We start from the raw sequence: 15,466 nt of genomic DNA, 5'->3' as shown, positions 1-15,466 counted from the left end.
AGACTGAGATACCAGTACCTCTTCTCTGAGAAGTGGATCGCAACCTTGAGGCCCAGCCCTGTAGCTGCCATGTACTCACAACAGCAATGGAAGTGCCCCACTTCTCTTCACGGTTGCGGAAAATAGACTGAAGCTTTTGTATTCAGAGTGCTTGAAGCCTGGCTGCTTTTCGGGTTCCAGCGATATCTGCCATGGGTTTCCAAACAGCCTGGATAGCTTGCTAGCTTTTACTTGGATTTCTTACTTGCCAGTGAAAAAATTTAATCTTCTGGTCTGTCGACCAGATGAGTGTTTATGTGAAGTGGTGAGTTTCAAGAATAAAGGTAGGTAATGGCTCCTCCAGAAGGCTGTCTGTCAGATTGGAGGGTCCTGCAAAAGCTCTCAGGCTTCAGATGATTCATTTCTTTGTATGGAAGTGTCTGAACTGACATGGCACAAGGAGTGTAAACTCCTGCTGCCAGCCTATGTAAAAGTGAGTAGACACAGTGACAAAGCAGAGGGGATGGCCAGACATGTAAAAGGCTGATCCCCATGGCCCTAGTCACATTGAAGGAAAGAGATGAGGCCCTAAGCCAACGTCCTCCTACTTTGCAACGTGTGTGAGAGGCATGGGAAGGCAATTGCAACCTTTGCTTCATGTGCAGTGCACAGTGGTTCCAGTGGGGAACTGTTGCATTACATATAAGAATTTGTGTTTTAAAGGTGACCAGCTCAGTTTAATTTACTCCTTCATACCACTACTCAGTGGGCAGAAGTTAGGTGTCTTCTATCATTTGTTTAAGAATCATTATACTATGATAGTTATTGAAATGACTAAGCCACATAAAGAATGAAATACTCCTTGGACTTGGGCCAACAAAGGTTTCTTTACACCATTGTCCTGGTTTCAGCTGGATAGTGTTAATTTTCTTCTTAGTAGCTGGTACAGTGCTGTGTTTGGGATTTAGTGTGAGAATAATGTTGATAAGACACTGATGTTTTAGTTGTTGCCAAGTAGTGCTTAGCTTAACTCAAGGACTTCTCAGTTTCCCGTGCTCTGCCAGTGAGCAGGTGCACAAGAAGCCGGGAGGGAGCAGAGCCAGGACAGCTGATCCAAACTCACCCAAGGGATATCCCATACCATGGAACATCATGCTCAGTATATAAACTGGGGGGAGTTGGCTGGAAGGGGCTGATTGCTGCGTGGGGGCTGGATGGGCATCAGCCAGTGGGTGCTGAGCAACTGTATTGTGCACCACTTGTCCTTCTTGAGTTTTATTCCTCTCTCTCTTTCTTACCTCCATTATTATCACTATTATTATTATTAGTGCCATTATTATTTACTTTATTTCAATTATTAAACTATTCTTACCTCAACCCACAGGTTTTACCTTCCCCACCCCACCCCCACCCGCAAATTCTTCCCCATGTCTCACCAGGGAAGGGAAGTGACAGAGTGGCTATGGGGTACTTAGCTGGTGGCTGGGGTTGAATCACAACAACCATGCATCTTCCTTTGAAACATGCAGTTCCTATCCCAGGGACCATGCGCAGATGGCCTTAAACCCACCTGTGACGGTGAACGCAGTATTTATAGGGTGCCTTTTAGGGTCTGGATTAGGCCAAGAAGAAATATAAATCTCTGGAATTTAGACAATCTGAACACATCATGAAGTGTTTATCTCATGAAGTAGTAGAAAGGAGTGCTTATCACTTTAGATAGCACGTATTCTGAAATTTCAATGGTAGTTTTCAGCTGCACTTCAAAATACTTAATAACTCAATACAGTCTTTTGGGCTGAAATGTATACATTACTTCTTCAGGGAGGAAAGATTAGAAGTACATTTCAAAATTAAGCACTTCAAGCAAAGAGATGTTTGCCTTATTTTCCCAGCAGAGTTGTTCTTATTCATGCATGTTAAAGAAGCTGGGCACAATGATGATAAGGGGCATGCGTTGAGAGTACAAAAACTGCCTTCGCTCTAGCATACTCTCAGCTTTCAACTCATATAATTCAAAGTTTATTTGCTTCCTTCTGCGTGTTTTCTATAAGGTATTTTTAAATTATATTATTTTCAATTGCTGCAGTTCTCTCCCTCTCATCCTGTCTGGGCTTTGCAGCTCCAGGTGGTGTGGGACTGATCCCTCAGCCCAGGAAGTAATCTGGCATCCTAAATGCCAACCATGCATTGCATCCACAGGGCATTGCTAGCTGACAGGCTTGGCCCTCCTGTTCCCTCACTTCAAGCTGGAAGAGGAAAGTACCAACTGCCCGTGATGTCTGTAAGACCCAAGGGGGTGGCTGAATGGGCCATTAACTGATTAGAAGGGTTTAATGGGGCAAATGCAGCTGAGCCAAACTCTGTAACAGTAATATGAGAAAGAGACTAGAAGGCAGAGCAGACCCTGGATGATCTTGCCTTCTTTCTTATCCTTCTTGCTCCCCAGTCTGCTGCTCTCAGAGTGCTTGCTGTCGCTAGGTGGTTCTGGTCTTATCTGGGCCAAAACCTTTGGGATGTTTACTGTTAAGGCTTTTTGAAGATGTGGCACACAATAGCAGGAGGAAGGTGGTATGGTGACAGCATTTTGCTGATTATGTAAGCGAGATAAAAGAAGTGGAAACACTCAACCTTTACCATAGCAAGACTGAATGGAAATCTATGTGACAAAACTTGCTTCTCTCTGCTGAAGCTAAAAGCTTGCAGGAAAACTTTCCCAGAGAAGGTCACAAGAACTGTTTATAACAGAATGTGGCAAACAATCTAAAGCTCTTTCTAACATAGATGAATATAAATAATACTAAATACATGCAGTTACCAAGCATTAAATTTTTCATTTCTGTGTATGAGCCAGATTTTTGTAATAAATCAGCATTCCTTAGTTTAAGTATATGGAATTGACCAAGCTATGTACCTGCAGACAATGTGGCCCCAGAGTCTTTTAAACTTTCGGCTAACTTGCCCTGAAGAAGTAAAAGTTACAAAAGATAGTGCCTTGGAAGAGAGAGTCCCTCAATAGATGTTGAAATGCACTCATACAAAAAATATTTACATTTATATGCTTTTTATGCAAACTCTTTAAAACTTCACTGACTCTTACATACACATACATCACGAGATGTATATTACACAATTTCCAAAGAGCCATCTTCTTAAATGAAAAAACCCGCCACCCTTGCAAATTACAATCATTCCAAAAATCAAAATAGCTTAGCCAGCTGTTAAAGAAGTGCACCCATGCATCATTACTGAATGCATTACTGCTTTAAACATATATAATTCCAAAATAATCTCCTTGACATAAACACGGCAACAGCTATAAAACATGCTGGACCTGAAATTGAAGACAAAGCAAGCAGTATTTGTTGTATTAAAACTCTGACAAAATACATTTTAATCATGTCCAGTCTTACGAATTCTAAAACAACCTGGAATGCCATTTGGCCTTCGTGATTAATGTGTACTTTATCATTGTAAACAGAGCTTCCTGAAGGCCTTTATAAAGTCTGGTTTTTGAATCAACATTTAAACAATCAGCACTGCCCCTTCTCTCCTTTTAGGTTGTGGTGGTTGTGTGCAGAGTCTAAATAAGGTAGAATGTATCAGGATTTTTCACATTTAAGCAGAGAAAAAGAATTTAATCACAGAAAATTTGGGAATTCTGGATGACCCCAGGTATTAGCTTTGTTAACTTGAATGGTAGAATTTGTGATCTCCTTACCCATCTCAGGAATTAAAGAATTTTATGTGACATGGCTGATGTGTTGATCAATAAAACAACAACAATCATTTACACTGCAAGTTTAGTGCAGTTTCAAAAATCTGCATTAACCAAGCTGGTAGTAGTAGTAGCAGAATCAAGAGACAAGGCATTTTGCTTAGTGGTGTGCATAAATGAAATATGACTAAACTTTTAACACCCGATGAATACAGATTAAGATGATAGAATCCGTATGCAGAATGTACTCTACAAGCTATGCAATGACAGTGTGCTTGAGAGTGTAGTGCACAATAAAATGTTTTAAGTATTAAGAAATTCTTACTTTAATTTTGACACTCTGTTTCACTCAGTATTTACATTGTCAGTTTGCAGACAGCATTCACTTATTTTAAGACCTGTTGCAAAGGACCTCGGTAAATTTGCTGCTGTGTCAGGTCTATAGCTTCATGTTACTTTAAATCTCTCCTCCTATTTACCTAACCATTCAAGATCTAATTTGGCACACTTTAATCTCTTAACTAGCTCCTTTCAGTCTCAGTGAAGCTTCTGATGTGTCACTACTGCTATAGGAGTCAATCATCTTTAGTTCATGATGCAGATGAAAGGAATGATTTTTTTTTTATTAATGGTCTAATATGTTTGTGTTTAAACAATGACTCCAAGTGGTATTATTTTAATCCAGATGCTTGAATTCAGAAGCATAGCTTTGTGAGATACAGTAAGACAAACATCAAATCATTCTGTTTCTAATCTGATCTGCTAAATCAAAAAGTTTCATTAAATCTGTTTTCTCAGCTGGTTCAGGCTTTCCTAAAATGTTACGTTTTCTTTTTAAAAAGGTGTCTGAATGACCAGCAGGATGGCATTTCCTAAATGCAGAGCTACCTACATATAATACATAATGCAACAATGAATATGTTGCATAGTAAAAACCCAAAATATATGAAACATTGAATACTCAGAAGAAACCCAAAGAACATTTATTTTCATTCATGTATGTATGAATATATAAGATCTGTATTTCCCAGACAAACAGAAATTACCAAAAACCTTAGCACCACAATGAAAACAATTGATAGTCATTCACTATAGATGGAAACTCTTCCTACAGTAACAAAAGAATAAACCTCTAAAAAATCTGTATTTCTCTAATCCATATTTTCATTGTATACATAAGTATTGAGCGTATTACTGGTCCTCATTCAAAACCTACTGTTTCTTATTCAAAATAATCTAACTATTCCTCTGTTTTCTTCACTGAAAAGCAGGCATCTTTTATTCTAATCATGAAGGACTTAGACAGTACTGTGTATCTAGCGGTTAAATAAACCTCTACAAATTGGAAATTTATTAACAGGTACTATATGACACTAAAGAATCCGAGCTACTGGTTTTCCAGGTTGATTTTTTTCCCCTATCGCTGCTATTATGGTCAATTAAATGTAAATACTTTACAAATGTTACAGTACATATTGTTTAAATTGGCTAGCTTACTAAGAGTTCATTATCTTAAATCTGTGAAGTAAACAAGAAGACAATATTAAAGACAGTAGCTCAGCATAAGAAATGTGATATGCCCTTGAACTTATAACACTGCAGTAAGCAATTACCTTGAAGAAGCCACCCACACAACAGAGCTATGGCTTTGTTCCTTATCTTCAAAGAACAAGCCACTTGCATCTGGATCAAATCCTTTAAACAATACACGAACACTCAACATCAAAGCATTCATTTTCTTCAGTTATTTAATTTAATTAGAGCTAATACAGACATGAATTTAGACACAGACTGTAGCGTAGAAAATCCCTAGAAAACATGTTCAAAAAATTAATCAGTTTGGTTTTAATTTTATAGAGATTTTCCTCCCAGTACCTGACAGGAGCGCCTCTGCTCTGTGCAGGTTTCAGCAAGACTGTCACAGTGCTGTCAGTTTGATTCAAAGGTGTTTCAAGTTCATACGGTGGCATAGAGGGTGCTAGAATAAGAAAAGAAAAGAGGTAAAATTAATCATTATTTTTGTATTTCTTCTTTCAGGAGCTGTATCTTTATTTGAATAGTAAATTTTAAAGACTTCTTCAAATATAAAGACCATATTATGGGTCTAAAAGGCTTTCTGTTACAAGTGTAAGACAACTGTTAAATAACTTCATCCAAGAAAAAAAAAATCAACAAAAACAACTAATCAAAACCCCAAAGAAATCCCAGCTCACTACCAATGAGGACAGCAAACATATACTAGCAGGAGTAAGTTTGAAGAAAGTATTGAGAATCCATGACTTAAAAATTAAAAGTTATCTCAAGACAAGCATCTGCAAATGTGCATGCTAAGGAGACTATAGTTTTTGAAACCGAGCCCAGCCTTCTCAGTATGTCAGTTATATTAGGATGCTCTCAGACTTTGTCATTCCTGGAATTTCAGCTAGTGCTGTAACTGTCCTGGGTCTGATGTCCACCACAGACATAATTTACACAAATGAAGCAGGATTATCACCACGAGAACTTATCTTGGTTTGAAGCCACACTCGATAGCACTTTTGCAAACTGTGTCTTCATTAAGGAGTTACAGTCATGATTAAAACTAATGATGCCCCAGTTACTGTCTTTTACTATTGCTATTTTTTTCAGGGTTAACATCTAGTTGCATTTTTAAGTTTATATTGGATGGAAGGCTGCTCGATTAATTGGTTGTTTACCAGTCTGTTGTATCCTTATTGTCCAGTTGTTAATGAGGATACACAATTAACAGATTTAAAGGCTAAAGAAGCAAAAAGTGGTCATTGCAACGATCTTTTCTGACCACAGGAATAATGCAGGGCAGTGAATCTCCCTAAACTAATTTCTGCTTGAAAAATGAAAATACATTTGGTGAGGGAGAAGATCTTTTCTTTAGCAGGTTCTTCCAATGGCTAATCATACTTTATGTTGAACGTGGAGACATATTTGGCATCTCAATTTATTTAGCTTCATCTTCCAGCCACTGGATACTTTGTGTACCATACTGATGAAGTTACTCAGAGCATATTATGCTCCATATACAGATAATATCAAACTCTAGGTTCCTCTAGCAAATTAAATAGCTCCAACATTTCTTTCAAGTGTGTTTTCTAACCCTTTTCACCTTGCCAGTAGTACCTGCATCTACTTGAAAAGTATATGAACTTCTTTATTCATATTACCCTACATATCCAAGTAAGGATTTCATTAACACTTTTGTCCACAACTTTTCAGTTTGCTGTGAAAACATTAACATCTTCATTGCTTTTCATTGATATTTACCAGTTTTGAAATGCTTCACATAGATTAAAAAAACAATTTCCAAGAACCTCCTTATAAGCTGAGAACGTTTTATTCTGTTTACAGTCATGGATATAAGGCACAAACATTTTCACTTATCATTTTAAGTAATTCAGGTATCCACTTTGAGAAGCCTAAAAGCATAATACTACACAGTACTTCAAAGATTCAGACACAATTTTCACATATTTCAGTTTAGTGGTTTTGAATATCCAGAATCTGTTCACATAATGTCCCATTCTCAAATTGACCATCCTGAATAGAACAGAAGCACAGAGTAACAGCATCTCCAGAAAGCTGTATCAACTCTGAACATTTTTGGAACATCCAGTGCCATTTCTTGCCCTTGGTCTCCTGCCCAAATCTTAACAAATCTTGTAATCTTCCTAACTTATGACACCTAGTTTCCTACTTGCACTCTTCACTAATCTTAATGTCCCTTCACCAAAATTGTCTCCTTGTCCAGGATATGAGTTATGGTTCTCCCAGTTCCACCTTTTAGTTCTAGCTACTTCTCCACAGGCACTTGGACATCATCTACTCATACTTCTCTCCTGTCTAGGTTAGGTCTCTTTCCCCTCCACCCTGCCCACATGTAAAGAAGGAGTTTATGAATAGAGAAAATAGGAGATATTCTTCTTGTTCACAGTTTTTGCAACTGGACACCCTGGTCTTTAGCAGCAGAAAGCTCAGATGCACTAAAAGATAAGGCCCTTAGAGGCTCCCTATCTGTGTTGGGCCACACGAAATTGATGAACACACAGCCAAGGCTCTAAAAGCTTGGAGAACTTAAATCTGTTTGGTAAGTTATGGCATCTATGGTGACATTCGCTGCTTAATTCTGTCAAGTTCCCACCATTTATGTGCAAACTGCAACATTTACAAATTGTCCAAAGCTGGACAGATTTTCAGAGCGATGTCTTAGAGTAATGTATCTCTTCTTGCTAAATATTTAAATCCCTGTTTGAAAGAACTTCAGAAATGTACCGGTCACCAGCTTTTTCATGATGCCAGCCATGTTCCTGAAATGGATGCAATTCTTCTTAGTATGAAAGGCAGCATACAAAATTTTAGCTTGCGCAGATGACTTTTCACAGTTATATGCAACAAAAAACAGTCTTATGATAGAGTACCCATCAATTTTGATAGCATGCACTGCTAAAAGCTCTGCTTTTGGTAATACGTATTTACATGCAGATCACTTCATCCATCAGTGCCAATCACACAACTGTAGAATGAAACATGGCAACTATTTACAATACAGAATAGTACTACTCAAACAGTTAAGGTTGGAAATTAAGAGTATTTTATTCAGGTGAAAATGTAGTCTAGAGTTAGACAAAATAAAGCTTTTAATCACTCAAATAAGGAATTGGTCAGGATGTACTGTTGCCACCTTATCTGTTTTAAAAAATAGTGAAATCTTTCATTCATAAATTTTCAGCAGTTTTGTTTCATATCTTTCCAAAATGGAGAGCACTGGCCACATCAAGAGCCTCAAAGCCTTACAGTGAGACAACGAGATCATAGGCCAACAGCACTGCAAAGAGGGTACCATATTCAAGAGCTAAAATTTCGACTGTGATTTTTCAATGATACAGAAATGTTCGCATTCTGTTTCTATTTTAAATTCATCAAGACACTGTGTTTAACTACCCATGGACAAGTCATGAACACCCCCTGTTAGCAAGTAACTAACAAGAAGTAATGAGAGAGCGGGGTGCAAAGCAGACAGCTTGCAGAACCTCGCCACATGGTAGCTTGGAGGTTAGCCTCATTCCCAAGCATGCCTGCAGTTCATGCTAATGAGTTTTAGTTGGTGACATGCCAAATTTAGAAAAGAACAATTTAAGATCCAGCACTATTCCCAAATGTCCAGATTCTCATTCACTCTCAATAGTTTCCTTCCTTCCTTATTCTAATAAGGGCTGATTCTGCCATCCTAACTCTTATTAAGTCTTGTGTCAGAAACTGATTTCTGACAAAGTTTCTACTCAGTATAGGAAAGGGGATGTGAAGTTAATCCCATCTTTACTGATCAGAGTTAACTATATTAAAATTTTCTATAAAGAATAACTTTTAAACTTGAAAATTATCAACTATTTTTTTTCTCTACAAACATCTATATCAGCAGTGTTTTCCACCTTGCATTAACCGACTTTTCCTATAATAAGAAAAGATAAATTGTTCTATTTTTGATTAATATTTGTTACTTTTCATTCCAATGATGACAGAAAATAAGTGAAGGGGAAATGCACAAAGAATGAAAGTAAAAGAGAAAGATTTTGTACCCAAATGCTTTCCTTTATCCCTTCTGAAATGCAGTTTTGTGCTTTATAGATAAGTCAATTTTCTATAAATACTATCAAGAGGCCATAGTTCAACTGTCACTTTAATTCCCAAGAAGATTGTAGAGAAGTGAAGAGTAAAGTGATTTCAAGTGTAACTTTGCAAAACATTTTGTCATCAATTACATGAGAATTTTAGAGGATGTAATAGTATTGCATCCCATCAGCCAGAGAAATGAAGTGTTCCTCTGCCTGTGGGAGGGCTTTAAAATATTGTTCATGGGTCTGCAGAAGTGATAGTCATGCTGCTGTTATTTGAAAACCACTAGTCCTGATGTTCTTGTCTAATAGAGTTTCATATCCACTTCAGTCCACACGCCTGCTAGGAACATACGCAGGCTGGCAGTTAGCTACACTTTCTAAGTGAGCGCTAGATATACAGTATTTCTGCTCTACTCTCAATTGTTCATGGCTCATTAAAGAGATTTTCCAGCACCGTTACTGTACTAATTTAGAATCATGTCAAGGCTGACTAAGCTCTGAATGAAACCCTCATTCTCATGTCCAAAAAACCCTATGCTGTGTTGCAACAGCAGCTGGCACTGACTGCAGGCACATAATTCATAGCTTCTTGGGTGATAAGCTACAGTTGTGAACAAGAATTTCAAAGTACTGGCTGATACTTAAGCACTTGGAAGTTTTTCAGATATGTTAATATATGTCACTTTGACATCAGGGATGAACACATATTTTATTTTTTCAATTTGCTGCTTGTTAAATCCTGAAGAAGAAGTAAACAACAAAAGAATTACCCACATCATTATTATAAGCAAACAATAATATTCTTTAATCAAGTACCTGATATTTTAGTGGTGAACTGATTTGTGATTGGAGGTCCAAAGCCTTTAGCTGTGCTGGCTCTGATGGTAAAAGAGTACGTAGTGCCAGGATACAGTCCAAAAAAGAGACAGTGCGTTTCATTTCCTAGCTTTGAGACTCGTCCACTTTGATTGGATAAATCTATTTCTGGGTCAAAGGAGCTGACTGCTTTGTAGGTGATCTGCAAAAGAGTAAGAAAGTTATAAACTGCCTTGAGCAGATGGACAGAGATTGCGTCTTTATCCAGTAAACCCTTCTGATGTATGCGCTGTCAGACATTTTATGATAAGCTATCTTACTCTCTTATACTCTTCAAATCCTGAATCCCACAAAAGGACACAGAAACTCAGCCATAACTGGTATGAGTTATTACTTTTAGAGATACAGAGACTTAGAGGCAGCTAGATTACAACTCTAAAGGGTGGGTTCAGGCTTACATTAATTCCTTCAAGATGCTGGCTTTAGCAGTATCAGTTTTTGAATTCATCTTCCTGTTGGTTTTGATCAGCCACAATAGCAAAACCAAAACAACCAGGTAAAAACAGATAAGTGAACAACATAGGGTGTAGCCCCCAGTTCCAGCTGCCTTCAGTATAATTACACTTTGCTCTGAATAAGAATACCCGTAAAAGATGATAAGGGCAGCTTAAGGCAAATTTTTCAGAAAGTGGGTAAAGCTTGTATTCTAGGCTAAAGCTTAGCTATTGTAATTGCTAATGTGGAATTTTTCAGGTTGTTATATTGTACCTAGATCAGATTTTCATTTGGAGGAAAGGAGAGATAAAATGTTAAGTAATATATGCAGAGTGTATATCGTATCCTCAGTTCCTTCTTTGATTCAAGCAGTATTTTTAATTTTCATTAGAAACGTTAATATAAGTTCACAGTAAAACTTGATCCAGATTTCTTCTATTAATTACTAATTTCCATGCACTGTAATGAGAATTTAAAAATAAGAAATCCATTAAAAAATTTAAAAGTAAAAATGATTCATCTTTCCTTTTTACTTTTAAAGTTTCATTTGTATGCAAGTAGTTCCAACAGTCTTATTATATAAATTGGTAATTGACATTCTTTTTTGCTATATTTATTCCAAATCATTACCATCAAGACGACACATAAAACAATACATAGAAACATCTAAGTGTCAGTATTACACACCTTAAACATTTGCAAATCCCTAAAAGCTCTGACTTCATGAAAATTGATTTTTAGATGAGCCATCTAATATAACTTCAATAAAGTGCTGAAAATCAGTGATAAAAAATTTGATACCATCTAAACACTGACATTATTTTGGTAGATATAGGCAGATTGTCTACAACTCCTTATCCATAATTTGAACTGAAAGTGCCTTGAAAACCACTCAGCTAATCCTCCTAATTATAACAGGTGACAGAGGAAGATTACACTACCAAATATTTGAACTTTTATCAGTAAAGAAATGAAGGTTACATATTGCCAAAAAAAATCTCCCCTTCTGATGGTAAGTGGTGTAATACCTCTTTGTGGGAGAGTAGGTCATAACCTTTTTTGGAGATTTTAAAAGACAGGTAAGACAACTACATTGCAACTATGTTTTATATACAGCTGATCCTGTTTTGTGCAGATATGTAAACTAAATGACCTCTTGCAGCTCCCTTTAACTGTTTTCTGTATTTCTATGATTCCTAACTGGATTTTCCAAGATCTTACTTAAGTTTTATTCAAAAGAATACCAGACTATCAGAGACTCTTCCATCTGTGTTAGATTCTTACAAATTTTTTGCAGTGTTTAGCTATTACATAGCTAAGTGGCTTTTGTTCGGTAATCAATTAAGTTCCTCCATAGATCATGCAGAACACATGAAAAAAAGAAATGTTTTGCCAGGTTAAAATGAACTTGCACTTTTTCTGTATTTCATTTCCACTTATAAGACTGTTTCTACTGGTTTTTTTAACTGATTTCTAATGTCCACCATTGCTAATGCCAGTTTAGCTTTGCAGTGACGAAAAAAGGGTATGAGTGTTATTTTCTCACTGGATGTTGACTATTGTTATCAAATTTAGATGAAAACTTGCCAAAAAGCACTAATCCCTTTATTCCTACAACTGTGGACCTGTACTGGTGATAAAAAGAACAAGATGGTATGATTTGTCATTTTGTCATTTCTTCATCTAAAGTTTTTTTTCTTTAAAAGTTTGTAAAATAATTGGATTTTCACTTAATTTCACAAAAGCAATGGGTACTTTAATACTTGATACTGCAACGCACCGTTTTTCCCACCACATATACTAAAAGACTGTCTCCTTCAGGCACTAAAAACAAATGCTTGGCCCCAGAAAACTCAGTAAGTTATGAGAGGTGCCTACTGAGACATCATCGATAGTCTAAATCAACCTATAAAACACAGGTACTGAAATTTCACCTCACTTGTCTGGATCTTATCCTCTGAGCTGCTTCATTAGAGAAAGTATACTTTTATATTTCACCTGAAATATACAATTAAAATAGGTAAAATGACCTGTGATTCACTGTGTATATTTTTTGGTCTCAAAGTAGTTTACCAGTCATATTTACAAAAACTTTGTGATGCATTTTAGGCTTATGAACAAACATGAGGGCAGAAAAATAAGCTTTGAGCAGCTAGGTATCTGTTCATAATCAGCCACCTGACTAGACTGAGTCAGCATCTCTAAAACAAGTGATGGTTTGGTTGCATCAGTCTCTTGGTATCTTTTACTTAAAAATCAATTAAATCAAGTTTCTGATTTAACTGACTGCCTGGCTCCCTCCATCTCTGCTTTGAGGTGTATTAGATAAACAGTATAAAGGATATCTTTTCAATGTTCTCTTCACTGTGGGAATGTTAGGTTCTTTTGATGTTGAGAGGCTTGCACAGTCCTGACCACCTTAGAAAGTCTGGCCAAGCTATTTTTTTCCATCTCTGAATATACCTGCACAACTCTCATTACAGCTGATGGAGTTACATATATATACATTTAAGAATGAACTGCATGTATACAGTGCATATACTCTTCAGCAGTGTAATTAGACATGCTTGCTTGTTCATGGATAGAAAGATGATTCACCTCTGTGTGTCTCTATGTATGTAAAGCCCTGCATCAATGAAAACGTTAACATATTAAATGAAACATTCTGATCCCTGAAGATAGGCAACTGTTGAACTACTGGAAAGTAGTTAGCTTTATAAAAACTTAATACACACTTGTTCATAACATTTTATCCTCTTATAATAAAATAGTTTTCAAAACAGTATCAACAGGTTACCACTCAATTTAACTTTTCTTTTACACTGCATCTCATTTAGGTGTTGTTTTTTCTTAACAATGCATTTCAATACCAATTTTATAGTAAGGTCAGGTAAGAAGCTTAACAGTGATTACTGTCTGACAGCTTAATCTCTACAGTCTTTTGTCAATTTTTCTAAAAGGTATTCAGGCAGAGGTTTTACATGAGGAAAAGCAGTGATTTTTAGACATCTAACAGCATACCATTTTGTTGAATTTGCATTTTAAAACTGTTACATTTTTTTAAATTATGCTTGCTTGTTTCTAATACAAAAGGCTTCCTGTAATGAGTCTTATCTATATGTGATGTTGACTGTCACCACTGTGTTATATCTCCTATTTCTTAATAAATTCCCTAAGATCAGTCTTTCAATCTTTTAAATATTTGATCCACATTACTAGGTAGAATGCTGTATCACTTGGTTCTAAAAATAGCAGTTTTCTTAAATCTAATAATACAGCGACATTTTGAGTCCTGCATAATTTACTCCTACATTATTTATTTGATTTTATTATTTTTAAGTGCTACTACCTTCAAAAAGTTTGATTTTACATAAACTGTAAAAAATTAATTTGCTTACTAATTATGTACTTTCAAAAATCAAAACTAGACATAAAAATTAAAACATGGCAAAATGTAGGTACCTCATACAAAGTAATCACACCATATGTTTGCGCTGGCTCTCTCCATTGAAGATATATCTTCTCTTCAAAAGTACTCCCTTGAATGGATTCAAGTGGCACAGCACTCGGGACTAATGGATAAAAAAAGGAAAAAATACTGTTTTGAGAAAAATTTCAGAAGGAGATGCTCTGCTTAACATTTGCGCTGTTGAGACATAAAAACCATCCCACTATTATTTCGCCAAGATTGAAACAAAGGTCAGGGTAGCTCAGGAGAAGACTTATTTAACAAGACAGTGCTATTAAGGAAACATATGTGTCACCTTCATTGTAAGAAGGAATTAGTGAGAAATGCACTTTTCCCATAAAACTCTACTGATGAAAGAAAAGGACAAATCAGCTTTTTATAAGGAATCAGGCAGCATCTCCAATATAAATTCTTGTAAATAAAATCTACTTGTGATACCTGCTTATCAATAGTGTTGCTGGCCCACAATGAAAAACATATTAAACATTCATTTATGAAATTGGACAAGCATTAATGTAACAAGGGATAGTTTCAACAGACTGAATTAGAATGGTTAGCTTGGAAAGACAAGCCACATGTTGCAAAGAATAGGAATGCTCCCTGACATTAGGCCTGAAGACCTACAGCAGAGTGAACGTAAGGAAATTATGAAGCAGCCAAACTGAAAATCTGACACCATTAATTTTTCTTAATCTCTTAATTTATGAGAACGACCTCTGAAGAGTGAAGGATGTCAGAAGGTTCTGATAAAAGGTATATATCAACTATTCTCATGTATCTACTTGTTTCCTGTTTGTTCTGCAACAACTACCTATCCTTGACCCAACCTCAATGCAATTCTCAGAGAAGGAGATGTGTAAACAGAACATGGACATGTAGCTGTGATTTTATTTTTGTAACAATACGTGCAATGGAATGTGAAAAGAAAATCCTGAAAAATGCACACAGAACTGTTGTGAAGCATCAGGAATGGATGGGTTAGCATTTTTCCACAAACTGTTTGTGAAAATTCCATAAGAAGATACATTTAACATTTTCCACATGCTAGAGAAAAGAAAGTGGAAACCACTCGCCGCAGTGGTTGATTTGAGACTTTATCATCACCTCTCCGTAGCTCTCCACAGAGTTCCTTGCTCTCCCAAGGGGAAGCTCCAAGGACACAGGTGATGGTTTCTGATCTGGCTTACAAGTCCTGTATGGACCAGTAAGATTATGCCTTTAAGGCAGCCTTAAGTCTAGACACTAAACTGTGCTTCCAAGTAGGAGAGAACTCGGAAAAGTTATTTGAAATCATAAGGTTAATGATTTATGTGTAAAGGAAGAGGAATTAAATACAGTGTAAGTAAGTTGGAAGTATAGTAA

General features: G+C 36.5%; 1 protein-coding gene across 12 annotated transcripts in view; it reads right to left on the bottom strand.

The window, feature by feature from the left end:
- PTPRM (protein tyrosine phosphatase receptor type M) overlaps positions 1–15,466 on the bottom strand; it is a 482,524-nt gene that overhangs the window by 204,946 nt on the left and 262,112 nt on the right. For all 12 annotated transcript variants that reach the window (XM_037380694.1, XM_037380695.1, XM_037380697.1 and 9 more), the window contains 3 exons: positions 14,098–14,207; positions 10,141–10,342; positions 5,573–5,675 (listed from right to left, as the gene is read on the bottom strand). In XM_037380694.1, coding sequence (XP_037236591.1) covers positions 5,573–5,675; positions 10,141–10,342; positions 14,098–14,207 — 415 coding nt within the window. The remainder of the gene's footprint in view (positions 1–5,572; positions 5,676–10,140; positions 10,343–14,097; positions 14,208–15,466) is intronic.

Source organism: Falco rusticolus, chromosome 3 (genome assembly GCF_015220075.1).
Source record: "Falco rusticolus isolate bFalRus1 chromosome 3, bFalRus1.pri, whole genome shotgun sequence".
NCBI lineage: Eukaryota > Metazoa > Chordata > Aves > Falconiformes > Falconidae > Falco > Falco rusticolus.
The sequence above is the reverse complement of the archived record's forward strand: the minus strand, read 5'-3'. Positions and strand labels throughout refer to the sequence as shown.